The sequence below is a fragment of the Schistocerca nitens genome, chromosome 11, assembly GCF_023898315.1.
Source record: "Schistocerca nitens isolate TAMUIC-IGC-003100 chromosome 11, iqSchNite1.1, whole genome shotgun sequence".
In the NCBI taxonomy this organism is placed as follows: domain Eukaryota; kingdom Metazoa; phylum Arthropoda; class Insecta; order Orthoptera; family Acrididae; genus Schistocerca; species Schistocerca nitens.
In genome coordinates, this window is record NC_064624.1 from 76674109 (window position 1) to 76694860 (window position 20752).

Here is a 20752-nt window from a genome sequence, read left to right on the forward strand (position 1 = left end):
TAACTTCTGAGGTCATCAGTCCCATAGAACTTAGAACTACTTAAACGTAACTAAGGACATCACACACATCCATGCCCGAGGCAGGATTCGAACCTGCGACCGTAGCAGTGGTGCGGTTGCAGACTGTAGTGCCTAGAATGGCTCGGCCACCACAAAATGTAATCACATGTCAGTTGTTCAAATGGTTCAAATGGTTCTGAGCACTATGGGACTTAACATCTTAGGTCATCAGTCGCCTAGAACTTAGAACTACTTAAACCTAACTAACCTAAGGACATCACACACATCCATGTCCGAGGCAGGATTCGAACCTGCGACCGTAGCAGTCGCGCGGTTCCGGACTGAAGCGCCTAGAACCTCTTGGCCACCGCGGCCGGCCATGTCAGTTGTAGTATAATATATTTGTCCAATGAATACCCGTTTATCATCTGCATTTCTTCTTGGTTTAGCAATTTTAATGGCCAGTAGAGTATATGTAAACGCATAAATAAATTTGGGAGCTTCATTATCATAGCACTTTCAAAGCCTTTCCCAGGCATTCTAATATAAACTACGCAAAAAAATAAAAAACAATTGTCACTTCTGCGAAACCCTGTACTTATTCCCCATTGCGAAGGATGCGTTTGAAATTTGGCTCAAAGCTGCATCGTTCCTCAGTAACGGTGCAAAACCGTGGCGCAGTGTGACATCACTCTCGAGCTGTGCAATACGTCAGACAGCAAGGTGTCGAAACGTGCGAAAACAAGGCCACAGCTGAGACCTTCCTGGCCGTATTGTGGGTTAATGGTGTTACTCTGGCACGAGTTTTCACCATAATTCTGCCCAACGCCATAACGGAAGTGTCCAAGATGGGACGGTCGCCACGCCCCGTCTTACCCATGTTTCACCCCTTCTATAGACACCTGCGCTATGGACGTCAGAACAGCAGCATCCAGTGTTGGAATCGCAGTTTTCTTATCGGTGGCCGAAGAGAGCATTTCAGAGACACCGTCGCTCAGGATCGACACGAACGGCCCTCAACAGGTGGCGTAAAGGGTGTCAATGCAACCATCCCTTCCCTTAGGGCGTCGATTCCACCCTACTTCAAATCCTATTGAACGTGAGATGACGGCTCTGGTGTGTAGTGCGACGGCAATTTTTGGCTCTGGTGTACAGGGTGGAACCGCTAGGGGTCATTCAAAAGCATTGGAGGAAAACTGGCGAGATCTGAATGAACAAAGGGTGTTTATGCTTTTTATCTCTCCTGTTTCGCACCCTCGTGTGGCGTGATGCTACCTTGACATGTGTGTGAATCAAATGGTAAACGGTTCCTCTAAGCACTTAAAACTTCCGGGCTGATAGGCCGTGGTCGAAGTATAAAACTGTCTCCTAACGTTTCGTCTCCGACTGCGGGAGACATCTTCGGAGGTAAAGCGGCGAACTGCGAAGAGGACTCGAAGAGGTGCTCATTATATAGGCAGTACAGAGGGCGCCACTGTCGATCACGTGGCGTCGGCTATGAGATTGTCTCTGGTAATAGCCGACGCCACGTGATCGACAGTGGCGCCCTCTGTACTGCCTATATAATCAGCGCCTCCTCGAGTCCTCTTCGCAGTTCGCCGCTTTACCTCCGAAGATGTCTCCCGCAGTCGGAGACGAAACGTTAGAGGAGACAGTTTTATACTTCGACCACGGCCTATCAGCCCGGAAGTTTTAAGTGAAGACAATACCGGCCGTGAAAGTTTACATTGTATGGTTCCTCTAAGATTCCCCAGCTCCAGCAACACACATGCACCTTTTCCGAGCACATTAAAAATGTACCTGTCGGAGTTCGACGTCCATTCAATTTGAGTGGTGCCTCGCAGATACGCCTCAGGGCAGGTGAACCCCCCGACACCCCTTAGATGGGGCTGCCTGCCATCAGGTGCTGGAGCAGCTGCGAGGCACTGCTCAGCTGAATGGGTATCGGTGCCTCTGACGGGTGCATTTTTAAAGTGCTCGGCAAATGTGCATGTGTGTTGCTGAAACTGGGGAATCTTAGAGGCAAAGTCTGCCATTTATTCACACATATGTCAAGGTTGCACCCCTCCATGATGACAACACAGGAGGGTCCTAGTGATTCCACTCAGTATACCAGAGGAAAGGATTGTGGTCGTACTACACACTAAATTGGCCACATATGTCAAGGCTGCACCCCTCCATGATGACAACACAGGAGGGTCCTAGTGATTCTACTCAGTATACCAGAGGAAAGGATTGTGGTCGTACTACACACTAAATTGGCCACATATGTCAAGGCTGCACCCCTCCATGATGACAACACAGGAGGGTCCTAGTGATTCCACTCAGTATACCAGAGAAAAGGATTGTGGTCGTACTACACACTAAATTGGTCAGATCAACGTTCATAGGTTTGCAGCTCCATGTTGTTATGCTGTACTGGGTGCGACGAATTGATATCGCGGTGAACGGCTTATACCGACTGCAAGAATCGGACGTTCCGTGCTACGAACGCTTCTCTGTGTCTTACCGAACCAGAGATTTGTTTTATGGACTCTTCGTGAAGGAAATCGAGACGTGTGAGAGAGGGAGACAGATTCTATTGTTGTCAGACGCCATTATGGTATACACGGTGAGTCACTAACTATTGTCACCAAGAATAGCTCCGAAAGTATGATAGTAGCTGAAAAGTTCGTGGGACAAATGTTGCATAGGACAACTGGGTCCATAATATGACGTTGCTTTTCTGTTGCTAGGTGGGGTCGCTTCAGAGACGTGAGGGTCAACTTTTTTTTTTTTTTTTTTTTTTTTACCTGAGGTGGTATAGTTTGGTACTTATTTTCTGATAGCTGCTATCGAGACGAATCCAATTATGTGCAACAGTAAGGTCTTGGAAGGTCAACGAAGGTCAAAAAGGTGGCATGAACGCACATTTGTAGGTGTTCGAAGTGATGACTATTGGTGTCGATTCAGTGCTGCAGTCTTCTTGTAATGGAGTGAGTCGTATTCCTTATCACTTCGGCACTTATCGAAGCACATGCTCTGACAATTCTCTCTCGTATATCGTGCAAATAGTAAATATCCACAGAATACGACGTATCCATCTAACGTGCCATTGACATGTAAACATCATTCGACAGTTTCGCAATACAACACTAATAGGAACGGTAAGACTAGTATCATCGAAGCAAGCCAATGTGAATGATGTATTCCTTCGAAGAACAAGTCGATATGCTTCTCATTTACAGAGAAAGCTAACGAAATTCAGTGAGAGAGACTTACACACTGAAAGATATCCTCAACGTAGTGACCCTACACGTCGTACATTTAAATATTTAGTGCGACGCATACAACCCGTACCAGTTAATTCTTGGTGGAGACTGATATGGTAGGGATGATATTTATGGCGATGCAGAACACGAACAACACTACTCTGGCTCATGCCAGATTCCCTTGCGATTTGACGCGAACTAACACAAGGATCTCGAACCATAGTGGCAAGAGTACCAATTTCCGTTTCCTCGTCAGTAATGTTTCCGACGCGTTAAAGACCCAGATGTGCTAAATTTATCATACACATATTTAAATACACGAGGTGTAGGGTGAGTACGTTGAGGCTATCTTTTAGCATATAAGTCTCTAGCTCTCACTGAATTTCATTAGCTTTCTCCATAAATGAGAAGCATATAGACTTCTTCGAAGGAATACATCATTCACATTGGCTTGCTTCGACGATACTAGTCTTACCGTTCCTATTAGTGTTGTATTGGGAAACTGTCGAATGGTGTTCACATGTGAATGGCACTTTAGATGGGTGCTCAAAAATGGTTCAAATGGCTCTGAGCGGTATGGGACTTAGAACTACTTAAACCTAACTAACCTAGGGACATCACACACATCCATGCCTAAGGCAGGATTCGGACCTGCGACCGTAGCGGTCGCGCGGTTCCAGACTGTAGCGCCTAGAACAGCTCGGCCACTCCAGCCGGCTAGATGGGTGCGCCGTATTCGGTGAATGTTTACTATTAGCAGGACATACGAGAGAGAATTGTCAGCGCATGTGCTTCAATAAGTGCTGAAGTGATACGGAATACAACTCAGCCCATTATAAGAAGACTGCAGCACTGCACTGATACCAGTGGTCACCACTTAGAACGTTCATGCCACCTTTTTGACCTTCGTTGACCTTCAAAGACCTTACTGTTACACATCATTGGATTCGTCTCGATAGCCGCTATCAGGAAATAAGTACCAAACTATAGCATCCCATTTAAAAAAAAAAACAAAGTTGACCTTCATATCGTCTGAAGCGATCCCACCTAGCAACCAAAAACCAACATCGTATGGCACCCGTTGTCCCATGCAACTTTTGTCCCACAAAGTTTACAGCTCATACTTTCGGAGTTATTGTAGGTGGCAATAATTAGTGACTCACACTGTACAGTAAATGTTCAAATACTTCTTTGCACAAAATAAAATCCAATAATTAACATCAAGTATTCATACCGTGTATATCTCCACTCAGAAATTAGTTAATTGTCATGTACGGGTATTACGAGACGTAGATCGTTCGGAGGTGAAGTTTGGAACGATAGCGCTAACCTGCATTTTCCACGGTCACAATTCGTCGAGAGGTTATCTCCGAATTAATAAACTGCAGCTTGTCACATTGTTGGACCTGTCGCCCAGATTCATCAAGCAACATAGCACACAGTTGCGCCAAACGATCTGAGCAGCGAGTAAAAGGGTTTTAGAGATTTCAGGCAGAGCAGATAACGACGAGGAATTCCCGCGAGATCGCCGCTGCGGAATACATCCCTTGCTCTCCTGTGGTATTTAAAACGAAATATTTATATTTTCCACGTTTTCAGGAGAGTAAGGATAAAATTAAATAATAAACTAAATTAAACCACTAAAGCCAATAACGAAACCAATAATTAAAATAAAAGCACGTATAAAGAACATTTATTTATAATAATGAGTACATAAAGGGTCCCATGCATCAACCTGTGACACTGGGCCAATGGGAGTGAAACGCGTCATTCATTGCCTGTCACCTGCAACCATAATATATAGGATTCAGTAAGAGAATCTAACCAGCCTCTTTCACTCCAACTCCAGCACTTAACCTATAAGAGGTGCCCCTGTTAAGGGGCTCCGGAAAGGCTCCAAATCATGAAAAGTTCAATTTTTACTTTTTTGCGTTTTCTGAATCTACAGACTATTACCTTTTAATAGATATATAATTTATTCAATTCCGAAGACTACAACTATTTTTAAATTTGTTTTGAAATGTGTTCTACATGGGCGTGACCCACTGTGGCGCTGTTAAACTGCTATCAAATGGTGTTATTATTAACGTCCGTGTTCATCAGGTACATTTTAGTGATGTGAGATAAAGTACGTGTTGTGGCTAACCTGTGATGGTTCAATATATATCGCTGGTGTGATTTTCGATTGTTTCATGTTTATTTACTCTGTCGTTATCTCGAAAATATTCGTAATTAATTCTGTTTCTTGAGTCTCTGTTTTGTTGAAGTATAATAATGAGTAAAAGTAAAGTTATTAGAAATCCTCTGAAGGCTTTTAAGAAAAAGAGAAATGTTGGAAAGCCAAAAGTATGTGTTATTACTGTAAACAATAAAGACTATGAAAATCCCCAACATAGCTTGTGTCCCAAAGAAGAAAACAGTTGGTGTAAATATAACAAAGGATTGCTAACTGGTGAAGTGTACACTCATAAGCATAGTCTGCCTCATGCAATAATGGAGGTGATAAAACCTATTTTCAGAGACTTAGCAGCACCTGAACTGTTGAAAAAGTGTATTCACGGAAAAACTCAAAACCCCAATGAAAGTGTAAATAGTGTTATATGGTCGAGAATCCCCAAGACTGTATTTGTTGAAACACTTCACTTTGGTGTGTATGATGCTGTTGCGACTTTCAATGATGGCAACATTGTAAGGTGCAAGGTATTTAGAAATATGGGAATGAAGATAGGTTCTAACATGGTACGAGCGATGCTTGCTTTAGACAAGGAACGCCTTCGGGGTGCAGACAGGGCTGTAAAGAGTCTAGAAATACAAGCAAGAGTAAACAGGAGGAGGAACAAGAGGAAGCTGGAGGAGGAGTTTGCAGAGGATGAAGATAATCCATCCTATGGACCTGGAATGCACTAAAAAGTTAATCCAATCTTTGTCGCTCGATTCCCAAAACTTTTATTTTCTCATACTAATTACATGTTTTCTAAGGATCTTCCAAACATATTTGTTTCAAACTTTCAGTAAATGTTACACAGTACCTTCTGCATAATTTAACACAGCCTTTTTCCAAAAAACTGTATATTTTTGGATATATAAATAAAAAATTGCAAAAAAATGTTGTGAATTTTCATTACAATTGAAAAAAAAATCATCTTTAATAACTGAACTAAAATTTTGTAAAATCCCTGTGTTAAGTTGTACCCCATATTCCAATAAATAATATGTAAAAAGTTCATCTTCCTACCTCAAACACTTTGTGAGGAAAGATGTAATTTATAAGCGTTATTTTAACATTGCAAGTATAGGGCGTTCCGGAGCCCCTTAAGCCGAGCAACCCAGTGGAAGGGTGGGTAACTAATCCCAGAGGGAAGCTGGGTCGGGGAGCCGACCAGTGCTGGGGCTCCGAGGCTCACAACCTTGACAGGATCTTGGTCAGTGCGAAACATCGTCAACCCCAAGAAACAGTTTTCAACTGACAAATTGATGGAGGAATGGTCAGCAAATGCTACTGCCCCAGGTGGTACCCAATCCACCGTCGCCTTGGATGACGCATCCAGGCTTTTGGATTCTGGGGAGCCCGCACCAACACGCTTGCAGGTATCGGAGACTCCTGCAAAGATTTAGCACAAGCGCCCAAATTACTTTTCCACCTTTAATGCCAACTCAGTTCTGAAGCCAGGTAAACTAAAACAACTTACAGATACCCTGCAGCAACATAAGATACTAATTGCAGCGATTCAAGAAACAAGATTCACAGATGAACATACTTTGGAGTCAGAGGGCTACAGAATTTCTAAAGGTAAAACTGTCAAACGCGTTGTAAAAACTATTCCTCATCTTTCCACAGTATTTATAGTCAACAAGAACATTCTAGATTCCATCATAGACTTTAGCTCACGAAATAGACGAATACCTACAACTTCTTTCCGAAGCACAAGTAAATTTTGCAGCATTGTGAATGTTCGTGCACCTACCTACCAGGCAAACAAGAGAGATCCGAAAGAAACAGATGAATTTTGGGAAGAACTAGAAGACTTCCTATCCAAGATCCCAGACAAACGCATCATCATCCTGGTTGGATACTTCAATGCGCAACTTGGCAAACAGAGAAAATTCCAAGACATTGTTGGAAATTACCCAGCGCACAAAAGAACCAGCCGCAGTGGAGAGAGACTCGTGAAATTGTGTGAAGCTTTTAACCTAGTCATGAAATCAACAGCGTTCAAACACTTTCCAACAAAACAGAAAACTTGGTCATTGTCAAACCCGCATCTTCTAGAATATAAAATTGATCACTTTTCCATCACCCGAAAAGCACAGCGGGGGATCCAGAAAGTTAACGTTCTGAGGAATGCCAATCTGTATTTAGATCACTATCTTTCAAAGATTAAAATTAAGCTAATTCCAAGAAGTTCCAGAGAAACACAGGCAAAGAACATAGACAGATTTGACACGGAAAAGCTGATGTCCAGTCGAGAATTCACTCGTAAACTTTAATCCTTAGATCCAGAGTGCTGGGAATAATTGCAACAAGCTCTGGTCAGAACAGCAAAGGAAACTGTTCCGTGTCTGAAACTGAAGAAACATGCTTGGTGGAACAGTGATTGTGAGGAAGCAGTGAAGCAAACACAGCTTGCGAGGCAGAGATGGAATGCCAGAAAAAAAAAAAGAAATGAACCTAACAAAATTAACTTCCTGGATGGTAGAAAAGAAAACATGCTGCAAAGATCATACGGGGAGTGAAGCGTACATTTGAGAAAATGAAGTTGGCACAAACTGAACAAGACTTCCAGACGACAAATACACGAAATTTCTATAGAACTTTTAAGGCCAGTCTCACCAAGTACAATCCTCCAAGCCTACACTTCAAAGCTCCAAACGGGAAGCTAGCTCACAGTGATGAAGACAACTGCCAGGATATTAGTGAATTACTTTACAGCTCTTCTGAATCGTGAACCTCCAAACTCCACATTTCCCTTTACCGACTATATAGAAGCACAGCAATATTCATCACCACCCACGAAAGAGGAAATCAGGCTAATTACCCACTCTCTTAAAAACAACAAAGCACCAGGGGAAGATTCTATAATTGCCCAGCTTTGGAAGTATGCAGGGGATAAGGCAGTAGACAAACTAACAGAAATTGTCAGCGAGATTTGAGAAACTGAAAGACTCCCACATGGCAGGAATTACGCTCTAATTCTTCCTCTTCATAAGAAAGGCGACAGAACAGATGTAAATAACTGTAATGGTATCTCTCTCATATCAACAACCTATAAAATTCTGTCAAAAGTTCTGCAAACTAGCACTGAAGAACAGCTATACCCACAGCTGGGAGGGTATGAAGGAGGTTTCAGGAAGGGGCGATCATGCGTCGAACAGATAACGAACCTCAAATACATCCTTTCGTACCTGAAGCTCAGGAATAAAAATTTTGTTGTGACCTTTGTGGATTTCAAAAAGGCATACGACTCGATTGATCGTAAAACTCTGAAAATGGTTCAAATGGCTCTGAGCACTATGGGACTCAACTGCTGAGGTCATCAGTCCCCTAGAACTTAGAACTAGTTAAACCTAACTAACCTAAGGACATCACAAACATCCATGCCCGAGGCAGGACTCGAACCTGCGACCGTAGCGGTCTTGCGGTTCCAGACTGCAGCGCCTTTAACCGCACGGCCACTTCGGCCGGCTGTAAAACTCTGATCAGAATTCTGGAAGACCTTGGCCTAGACAAGAAGACCAAAGCGATAATCCAGCAAGCACTAACCAACACAACCTCAAAAGTTAAATTTAGAGGGGAAACACCAGAAGCTTATGAAATGAAGACTGGAGTGAGGCAAGAAGATGAGGTCTCACCTCTGCTCGTCAACTGCGCCCTCGAGAAGGTGATTCGTGAGTGGCGCTAAGAACTGGAAAACCAAGGAATTAAAAATGGTGTCAGGCTGGGTTACAAGAAACAAAATCTTGAAATCGATTGTCTCGATTTTGCAGATGATCTTGCAATGTTTTCTGATTCCATGCAAACAGTTGAGAGGTAGATTCATGAGCTTAACGTACAAGCACAGAAGACTGGCCTCTAAATTTCATTTGAGAAAACCGAGTTTATAACGAACATAAATTCACCACCAAGGGAGCTTGTAGTGGGTCAAGGCAAACCTAAGCGAGTTGAAAAGTTTAAATATGTCGGAGAATGGATAACAGCCACCTTATCAGAGAAAGAAGCCTCCATATCACACATGAACAAAATAGAAATGGCATTCCATTTAACCAAAAACATCTACAACAAAAGATCAGTATCGTTCAATGCAAAGTTAAGGCATTACTGCATTGTTATCCATCCGGAGGTCTTGTACACTTCTGAATGCCTAGTAATGAACACAAAAGGCCTAATCAAAAAACTGGAGGGCAAGGAAACGAAGATTTTGGGAAAGATCTTAGGTCCCATCAAAGAGGATGGGGAATATAGAAGACGTCATAATCATGAACTGTATTCCGACATAGAGAAGATAACCGATACCATCCGGAAAAGAAGGATCATGTTTTATGGACATATGGCCAGAATGAGCCCTGGAAGACTCACCAATCGTATGATTACCTACTTTCAGGAGAAGAAAACACAGAGGTGGAGAAAGATCTTAAAGAAGTGGGGATCACCCATGGTGACATCTTGGAGCGTGTCCCACTCTAGGAAAAACTTATGGGGTGGAAGGATTTCCAAAAAAAGCCAAAACTAAAAACAGGAAAGGGTTGGACCCAAAAGACGAAGGAGCAACACCGAGAACGAATGTGGGAGCACTGGAGAAACATCAGAACACGGAAAGCAAGACAGTTGAAATAACAAGGTCCAAAGATGGCCTATATGAAATGAATGAATGAATAAATAAATAAAGAATATTTTAAATTAACTAACCAATAAAAATATATTAAAATGTTCTTAGAGTAGGGTCGAACCGTCCAGGAAGTGTCAGCGCTGTCGAATGTTGTCAAGAACGTCATTCTCTTGCTCACTGGACTATGAACTGTAGATTTCGACCCCGAACGGTGTGGGAATCAATGCCTCTAAGGAAGGAATGGTTACATGGACACCCTTTGTGCCTCTTTCTCATGGATTTTTGTGTCGATTCCGAGCGGTGGTGTGTCTGAAATGTTTTCCTCGACCACCCCTAAGAAATCAGCTCGATTCCAACGCTGGGTGCCGCTGTTTTGACCCCCATCACAGAGAAATCCAGGAGTGAAGTGTGGGTAAGAGGCAGTTTGACGAGTTCCCAATCGTTTAACACGTCCATGATGCGCTGGGCAGAATTTTCATGGGATTTGGGTGCCAATGTGGCATCATTAACGCACCGTAAGCCTCATATCAGCTTCTGAGCGGCGGCCTTTTTCTTCGCATGTGTCGACACATTTTTGTTCGAAACGTCGCCAAGCCCGAGGGTGGCCTTACAGGACGCCATGCTGTTGCACCATCACAGAGGACGGTTGTAGACACATTTGTGTCAAATTAATCTTATGCATAATCTTATGCAGTTGAACGCAATGGACAGTGTCTTGAAAGGAGAATATAAGATGAACATCAACAGAAGCAAAACCAGGATAATGGAATGTAGTCGAATTAAGGCTCGTGACGCTGAGAGAATTAGATTAGGAAATGAGGCACTTAAAGTAGTAAATGGGTTTTGCTATTTGGGGAGCAAAATAACTGATGATGCTCGAAGTAGAGAGAATATAAAATGTGGACTGGCAATGGCAAGGAAATCGTTTCTGAAGAAGAGAAATCGTTTCTGAAGAAGAGAAATTTGTTAACATCGAGTATAGATTTAAGTATGGAGTGCAGCCATGTATGGAAGTGAAACATGGACGATAAATAGTTTGGACAAGAAGAGAATAGAAGCTTTCGAAATGTGGTGCTACAGAAGAATGCTGAAGATTAGATGGGTAGATCAGATAACTAATGAGGAGGTATTGAACAGAATTGGGGGGAAGAGGAGTTTGTGGCAGAACTTGACTAGAAGAAGGGATCGGTTGGTAGGACATGTTCTGAGGCATCAAGGGGTCAACAATTTAGTACTGGAGGGCAGCGTGGAGGTTATAAATCGTAGAGGGAGACCAAGAAATGAATAAACTAAGCAGATTCAGAAGAATGTAGGCTGCAGTACGCACTGGGAGATGAAGCAGCTTGCACAGGATACAGTGGCATGGAGAGCTGCATCGAACCAGTCTCAGGACTGAAGTTCACAACAACAATAACAACAATCTTATGCTTCGCAGTGGGAGCCAATTACAGGGATTCGTAAAAGCGACAACTGTTTTACTTTGAGTAGTGTATATACACAGCAACACAGAAAAAACAAGGGTCCACAAGGTATGGTTGGACGTCAATATAACTTTCATCACATGAACACCATCGTATGGTTGGTATTTAGGATTGCCACCAGGCCTGTAAGGGTATATAAGAAACATGAATAGCGTCAGATGTTGCGTGATCGCTGTGAAAACGCGGAGATGTGTACTCGTATGAGACAGCTTTATCAGCACTCATCAGAGTTTCAAATGGACCTCATTTTGGGTCTTCAACATGCCAGCTGGTCGAATTGTGCAATATATCCACATTATTCGAATGTAACAGTGTCCCGAAGCTGGACTGTATATGAACGTGAGGGTAGGCATATTCACTGTGAAGGCTGGAGCCGACCACGTGTAACCACCACAGGGAGGAGGATCACTGTCCTGTGCACCAAGCACATAGTAAACCCTTTCAGATCTGCGGCTGCCATCAGAGAGCAAGTAATGGACTCCCTGCAACATTCTCTGTCATCCAACTCTATCAGAGACTAGCAGCAGCCGAGTTACGGAATTATTGTACGATGCGGAAGCTGCGTTCAGAGTAGTACGAAATGTTCCAATGTGTGTGAATTCTTAAGGGACCAAACTGCTAAGGTCTTCGGCCCCTAGACTTATACATTACTTCACCTAACCCATGCCCAAGGGAGGACTCGAACCTCTAGCGGGAGAGTGGTACCGTGAGCAGGTGACATGGAATACTGATCAATGGCGTCGCATTGTGTTCAGGGATGAATTGCGGCTCTCCAGTGCCCTGGATGTCCATTGTCGGCGAGTATGGATATGACCTTTGATGGGGTTCTTTTCTTCGAATGTTTTGGAGAGCCACAGTGTTGTTACTCCTGCTGTTCCGGTGCGGGGAGGCATCGGGTATGACTTTAAGGGAACTCCGAGGGCACAGCAGTATGCGGACATCCTGCGCCCTCATGTAGTATCCTTCATGCGATAGTATTGGAGCGCCATTTTTCAACAGAGCAACGCTCGTTCACACATGACCAGTGGCTTTTCGAACTCTATGCGTGATGCTGAGGCACACTCGTGGTCAGAAAAAGACCCACATCTGTCCACAGTAGAATATGTGTGGCAGCAAGCCAGATGTCAGCTCTGTCCAGTTGCTAGTATTCGGGATGTCGAGGACCAGTTAAAAGTGTTGTGGGCCAGACTGCACCAGGACAGGAGACAACAGCTTGATGACACATTTATCAACCAAATCAGTGCATGGATAGAGGCAAGAGGGGTGCAAGGGCCCTTATACTGCGAAGTTCTCTCTGACTTTCAATCGAGTTTGTAATAACTGAAATAACATAGCACACCTTGTCAAAGCATTCAGTTTAATATCATTTTCTCCTCATCTTCTGGGTGCTTCTCCTTTTTATTTGTCAGGGAAATATCCAAAAGGACATGAAGAAAAGAGACTGTATACATGTAGGATGTCCATAATTAAGCTTACCAGTTTCAAAACGCTGTAGAAGGAGAACCACCGCTCAAAACAAGGTTAAATTTGAACACCATATTATTGGTGCTGGGAGAAACGTCATGGAAAACGAAAACAAACGGAAAATTTTACCAATAGATGGCGCTGTAAGCGTCAGAATGCACACCAACAGGCGCGTGGCACACGGCTGTTCCTCAGTTTGCGTCCGAGACGCCCAATATGACTGGCTCCATGAAGGATCGCGCGCTGCTTGTAAAAAGCTTGTTTACACTAAAGCACCAAAGAGGGGTTGGGTTGGCTTGTTTGGGGGAAGAGACGAAACGGCGAGGTCATCGGATTAGGGAGGGACGGGGAATGAAGTCGGCCGTGCTCTTTCGAAGGAACCATCGCAGCATTTTCCTGGAGCGATTTAGGGAAATCACGGTAAAACCTAAATCAGGATGGCCGGACGCGGGACTGTACCGTCAGCCTCCCAAATGCGAGTCCAGTGTGCTAACCACTGCGTCACCTCGCTCGGTCGAAGCTCCAAAGAAACTGGTTAACGCATGTGTATTCAGATACAGAGATATGTAAACAGGCAGAATACGACGCTGTGGTCGTAAACGCCTATATAAGACAATTTTCTGCTGCTACAATGGCAGGTTATCGAGATTTAAGTGAGTTTGAACGTGGTGTTATAGTCGGCGCATCTCCGAGGTAGTTTTGAAATGAGGATTTTCCCGTGCGATCATTCCACGAGTGTACCGTGAATATAAGGATTCAGGTAAAACATCAAATCTCCGACATTGCTGCGACCGGAAAAAGAGTCTGCACGAACGGGACCAACGACGACTGAAGAGAATCCTTCAGCGTGACAGAAGTGCAACCCTTCAGCAAGTTACTGCAGATTTCAATGCTGGGCCATCAACAAGTGTCAGCGTGCGAACCATTCAACCAAACATCACCGATGTGGCCTTTCGGAGCCAAAGGCCCACTCGTGTACTCTTGATGACTGCACGACACAAAGGTTCACGCCTCGCCTGGACCCGTCAACACCGACGCAAACTGTTGATGACTGGAAACATGTTGCCTGGTCGGGCGAGTCTCGTTTCAGATTTTATTGAGCGGATGGACGTGTAAAAGGTATTAAGACAGCGAATCCCTGCACCTTGCATGTCAGCAGGGGACTGTTCATGCTGGTGGAGGCCCTGTAATGGTTGTGGGCGTGTGCAGTTAGGGTGATATGATACGGGACTGCTGATACAGCTAGATACGACTCTGTTGACATGTACGTAAGTATCCTGTCTGATCACGTGCATCTATTCATGTCCATTGTCTATTCCGATGGACTTGGAAGATTTCAGCAGGGCAATGCGAGATCCTACACATCCAGAATTGCTATGCAGTGGCTCCAAGAACACTCTTCCACTGTCCACCAAACTCCCCGGACATGAACATTATTGAGCATATCTGGGATACGTTGCAACGTGCTGTTCAGAACAGATCTCCACCGCCTCGTACCCTCACGGATTTATGACAGCCCTACAGGATTGATGGTGTCAGTTCCCTCCAGCACTATTTCAGACATTAGTCGAGTCCATGCCACGTCGTGCTGCAACACTTTTGCGTGCTCGCGTGGGCCCCATATGATATTAGACATGTGTACCAGTTTCTTTGGCTCTTCAGTGCATCAGAATGGTGGCTGTGCGCCAGTAGCCCTGCAGAAATTCTGGACACTCAAGGGTATGAGAAAAGACATTGGATAGGGAGAACATGATATCGAAATTCGAAAAGACAGCTTCTTTTGACTTGCGACGGAGGGAGGAAAGCAGTCGATCCAACGTCTGTCAAAGATGTGACCACAACATTCCAGGAGCGGTCGAACAGTGGTCTGCAAACATGCAACACTAGGGGAATTGCCCGAACATTGCACATGCCTGCAAGCATGGTGCATGAAATTCTACGAAAAATCCTGCAGTGCAATGGATGTAAAATCACCCATGTTCAGGAGTTGCTTCCTGCTGACCTTCTAGAAAACCAAACGTTCGGTCTCTTGTTCAGACGGGAGCGGACAACAAGTAGATTATGGGAAAATGAACAGCGGCACGCACGTGAACTGGTTCAAAAATGGTTCAAATGGCTCTGAGCACTATGGGACTTAACATCTGTGGTCATCAGTCCCCTAGAACTTAGAACTACTTAAACCTAACTAACCTAAGGACATCACACACACCCATGCCCGAGGCAGGATTCGAACCTGCGACCGTAGCGGTCACGCGGTTCCAGACTGAAGCGCCTAGAACCGCACGGCCACACCGGCCGGCCGTGAACTGGTACCACTTCATTCTCCAAGGGTGATGAGATGCGGGTTGACGGCATTGTGTAGAGTAGGGCCGTATTTTTTGGTGGAGCGGAGTCCTGCGATTCGTGTTACCTGCACCGTCACAGGTAAAGTGAGAGTGTTTTGCACACGAATGTCATTTCAACCTGTCAACAGTGTATATGCGTGGCTAAGACGATTTTAATGCTAGATGGCATTCCTCCCCATATTGTACAACCAGTGGAGCGGCTGCTGCAGAGGCACTTCGGAGATGCTACAATTATCAGCCGTCACTTCCTTACAGTGTGCCCCACAAACCAAACATCATCATCACTTCCTTACAGCCTGGACGTCCAGATCACCCGATGTTACTCCGTGTGGTTTCTGCCTGTGGTGTCACACGAACGTTGTTGCGCTCCAATGACGAACGCAGCTGAACTGAAGGCACGCTTTGCGCAACGTATTATGAACGTGACCTCCGAGACATTCCGATCATTGTCGCTGTTTGTAGACTTCAGCTTGTAGCAGAAAACGGTGGACAGCGTACCGAACAAGTCTTGCGCCAGCCTCACGACCGTTACGAGCCCATATCAGTTTGCTTTTATGCGGATCGTGGTCTGAGGACAGTTACAAGCCAAATTTTTCCGACCAATATAGAACGAGCTTGCCTTGGTGGATGTGCTTACTTAACAGTGCGACAAATGTTGACTGCCGATCTTGTTCATTTATGAGCACTGAACAGTATGGGTGGCGTGTGTGCAACTTGAACCATAGGCGACCCCACTACGTTAAGACGCCGACAGAGCCATCTATCTTTGAAATTTTCGTTAAATTTCTTTCTTGCAATGTCCTTTTCCCCTGTGCCAATAATGTGCCGTTCAAATTTGACGTCATTCTGAAGAGTCGTTTTCTTTCTACAGCGCTTTGAAAGTGGAACTTTAATTATGGACACCCCGTACACTGTGTTTTTCCGTAAGATTCAAATGGTTCAAATGGCTCTGAGCACTATGGGACGTAACATCTGAGGTCATCAGTCCCCTAGACTGAGAACTACTTAAACCTAACTAACCTAAAGGCATCACACACCCACCCATGCCCGAGACAGGATTCGAACCTGTGACCGTAGCAGCCGCGTGGTTCCGGACTGAAGCGCCTAGAACCGCTCGGCCACCGCGGCCGGCTTTTCCGTAAGAGCGTGCAAAAATGTAACCGGCAACAGACAGTGCTCCTCTGAACAATGTGACGCAGGGAAAAGCCAGCTTAAGGAGATTTGGGAGGAAACTTGTCTACTTCATTGTCTAGCAATGCTGTTTTCCAGCTTATTTAAAACTAACATGAGTACAAGCTTACATGTACTTTACTGTTTATTTACACGTACATTTTTTATTTCCTGCAAGGAAACGAGGAGCACGAGACTGATTACCAGGAAGTCATGATGCAGGTTTTGTTTACTTTAGTTGTGAATATCGTATTTACATTGTCTCATCACAGAATGTGCTCTGAGTCAACGATAGACGAATTCATGACCCAGTGCTATTCAAAGATGTACCAGTACTGTGCGATGGAGTTGTACCGGTACAGTATCGCAGAACCCACTGACATGCAGCTTGTGTATGGGGAAGTACGTTGCAATGCTCTCACTGCTGAAAAGCTGTACAGGGAACGATTTCGTAACAGGCATGACGAGTGTTTATTTCTCTCGATCGACGAATTCGGGAGACTGGTTCATTGGGAAGAGGAAACGAGGGACCTGGCAACATGAGGAGCACTCGCATAGTCGATTTTAAAGACGAGGTGCTGGAATGTGTTGCAGCGGACCCCACTACAAGTGCTCGTCGCATTGCACGTGAAATGGCCGCTGCAGGTACTAGCGTGTGGCGAGTTCTCCACGAACAACAATTACACCCGTATCACCCGCCACTAGTCCATGCAATGCTTGTTACTGACTTTGGACCAAGGCTCGCAGTGTGTCAGTGACTGCTCCAACAACTGATTGATAGACCAGATTTCCTGCAAATCGTGCTGCTTACTGACCAGGTCTCACTGGATCCTGATGGTATTGCGAACAGCAGGAATAGCCATGCATGGGATGAGGACAACCCTCACACTGTTGTAGAGACACGCCATCAAGCAGGTTTTGCAGTGAATATCTGGGCCAGAGTTGTAGGCGACAATATCAGCCGGCCGTTGTGGCCGAGCGGTTCTAGGCGCGTCAGTCCGGAACCACGCTGCTGCTACGGTCGCAGGTTCGAATCCTGCCTCGGGCATGGATGTGCGTGCTGTCCTTAGGTTAGTTAGGTTTAGATAGTTCTGATGACCTGAGATGTTACGTCCCATAGCGCTTAGAGCCATTTGAACCATTTGACAATCTCATTGGGACATATCTTCTACCTGGCCATCTGAATGGCCACCCGTACTTGAGCTTCGTGCAAAGAGTTCTACTTGGGTTGTTGGAAAACGTACCCTTGGCTGTTCCTGAGAGGATGTGTATACAACATGAAGGTGCACCGCCTCACTTCACTGTGGATGCCCGCAACCATCTCAGTGCTGTATTTCTTGGTCGGTTGATTGGAAGGGGAGATCCTACATCATGGCCTGCGAGGTCACCTGACGTGAATGGCCTTGATTATTTTCTCCGAGGATATCTAAAGTCACTTGTGTATGAGGCCCCAGTGGATATGGAGATGGAATTAGTTGCCAGAATTGTAGCTGCCTGTGATGTGATTCGAAACACACCAGGGATATTTGTCAGTATTACGTCCCGCCTTGTCGTCAAATATGGGGTGTCTAGGAATCCTTCTTACTCGGTTCGCTAGACAATCAATTCAAAGAAGTCATACTAATGAATTTTATTACCAATCGAAAAGAGAGAAAAATTTTGCAATTACGCAGCTGTGTAACAAGCCAGGAGCGACTTACAAAATGAGCAATCTTCTTCCGTATAAACAATTCAAAGTCTGTGCTACATGGAGTGTTCAAGCGAAGTAACCAGAGTTGAAGCTGCTATAGAGCTCGCTAGTCTTGAAGCTGCTATTCAGCTGGGGCGTCACCAGTCGCTCGCGGTGCTTATGTCCTCTTCACATAGGGGCCGCGACTGTTGCGTTGTCATCCTGGAGAGGGGTCTGTCAGCGTGCGATTGGCTGACGTCTTCTTCACAGCCTTCTCTTCCCTGTCGTTCCCGACTGGCGTGCCGGCGCTTGACTTTACGCCGTAACAGTCAGCGTGCGTCAGAATCTCGTTCGCCTGTGTCATGCTTGCATTGAGGCTGGTGGCCGTCACTTACAGCACATTTTGTAACATACAGTACACATTGTCCGTTTATTGTGTGAATGAAGGTATTTCCAGTTACCTGTCATCATCTTTGTTTCCCCTGTATCCAACATCTGGTATCAATGGTACTTCCCCACTTTACTCGCTCTTTCCACCATTCTTCTTCCACAATTTGGTCCCCTAGCAGGTTTTTCCTCTTTAAACTCATCTTTAGTGTATCAATCCATCTACTTCTCGGTCTTTCCAGTTACATGTAACTAATGTAAATAAAAAAGTACACATGAATGTGATTTCGTACATATTACGTCCTTAAGCTGGCTTATCCACCCCAGCTTCCCTACTCAAATTGTTCAGTAGAGCATCCTCCATGTCTTGTTCAATTTTTGCACGCCCTTACGGAAACACCCTGTGCGTGTAGTTAAAGAGAGAGATAAAAGTTTGAACTCATGTAAAAGGAAATGCACAATCTCTTAATACTTAAAAAGGTCGTAATTCGTAGTGTTACAGCAATCTTAAGCCTCGAATACTTTACTTGGTTGTCGATAATTGTGTTTTTGTTGCTGTTACATTCTCAGTGCGTACAAATCACGAAAAATGGGGCTCAGGTTAACATCTGGCTTGTTACTTGTGAGAGAGAAGGGTGAGCACTTGGTTCGTTCGTGGGGCTGAGCTGAGACAGAGCGTTAATTCTCTCGACGGACCGACACGCCCTCGCTTCGCTCTACCACAGACCTCACCGAGAAAGGGGTCTCCGTAAGTACTAGAGGCTGAGTGGAGGCAGCCGCCGCAGCCGCCGCAGCCGCGCTGACACTCACGTCGACGGAGTTCTTGTCGCCGCGCAGGAAGTGCTGCGCCACGTGCACCGGAAGTATGTTGGCCAGCAGCTTCCGGTTGTACGCCTGCAGGTGCTCCACGTCTTCCTTCTCCTCTGCAACAAGCCAAGCGACGCGCAGCGTTAGTCCTAAGTGCCTGGTGCAGAGTTAAAGTGGAGCGAATCCGCTGAATTGAGAGAAAGGACAGTAAAAGTTAAATCACTTGAATTAATTAACAATGTGATTGAAACAAAGTTTGGGAATGATCATTATGTATTTAAATGATCAGTCGCATCTTGATAAGCTTTCAAAGTGGTGCAAAGATTGGCAATATGTCAGACAGAAGTTCCTAGCAGATTAAAAGTGTGTGTTGGACCGAAACTCGAACTCGGGACCTTTGCCTTTCATGAGCAAGTGCTCTACCGACTGAGCTACCCACTTAAGACTCACGACCCATCATTGCAGCTCTACTTCCGGCAGTATCTAGTCTCTTACCTTCCACGCTTCACAGAAGCTCTCCTGCGATCCTTGCAAGACTAACACTCCTGGAAGAAAGGATGAATGAAATGGCCGTACGGCATTGCTGGCCGGGAGACCCCATCCTACGAAGTTCGGCCGCAGAGTGCGAGTCTTGTTTCAGTCGACGCCACATTGAGCGACTCCCGCGTGCCAGTGAATCAGGAAGAAATGATGATGGGGACAACACAACACCCAGTCCGCCAGCTGGGAATCGAACCCAAGCCCGCTGCATGGGAGGCAAGGACGTTACCGTCCGGCTAAGCAGGCCGATGGAAGAAAGGATATTGGGGAGAGATGGCTTAGCCACAGCCTGGGGGATATTTTCAGAATGAGATTTTCACTCTGCAGCGGAGTGTGCGCTGATATTAAACTTTCTGGCAGATTAAAACTGTGTGCTGGACAGAGACTCGAACTCGGTACCTTTGCCTTTCAAGGGCTTTCATATGAGCGCGCACTCCGCTGCATAGTGAAAATTCCATTCTGGAAACATCCCCCAGCCTGTGGCTAAGTCATGTCTCCGCAATATCATTGGCGTTAGTCTTGCAAGATTCACAGGAGAGCTGTGAAGCATGGAAGGTAGGAGACGAGGTACTGGCGGATGTAAAGCTGTCATGACGCGGTCGTGAGTCGTGCTTAGGTAGAATCGGTAAAGCACTTACCCGCGAAAGGCAAAAGGTCCCGTGTTTCAGTCTCGGTCTGGCAAACAGTTTTAATCTGACAGAAGGTTTCATATCAGAGCACACTCCACTGCTGAGTGAAAATTTCATTCTGGAATATGTGAGACCTTAGTTTCTACCGGCGTATACAATGTTCAAATAACTTACGGGAATGCAGC

General features: G+C 45.2%; 1 protein-coding gene across 1 annotated transcript in view; it reads right to left on the reverse strand.

The window, feature by feature from the left end:
• Positions 1-20752, reverse strand: part of LOC126213071 (adenylate cyclase type 5-like) — a 779221-nt gene that overhangs the window by 131654 nt on the left and 626815 nt on the right. The window contains exon 15 of the mRNA XM_049940658.1: positions 19402-19514. Coding sequence (XP_049796615.1) covers positions 19402-19514 — 113 coding nt within the window. The remainder of the gene's footprint in view (positions 1-19401; positions 19515-20752) is intronic.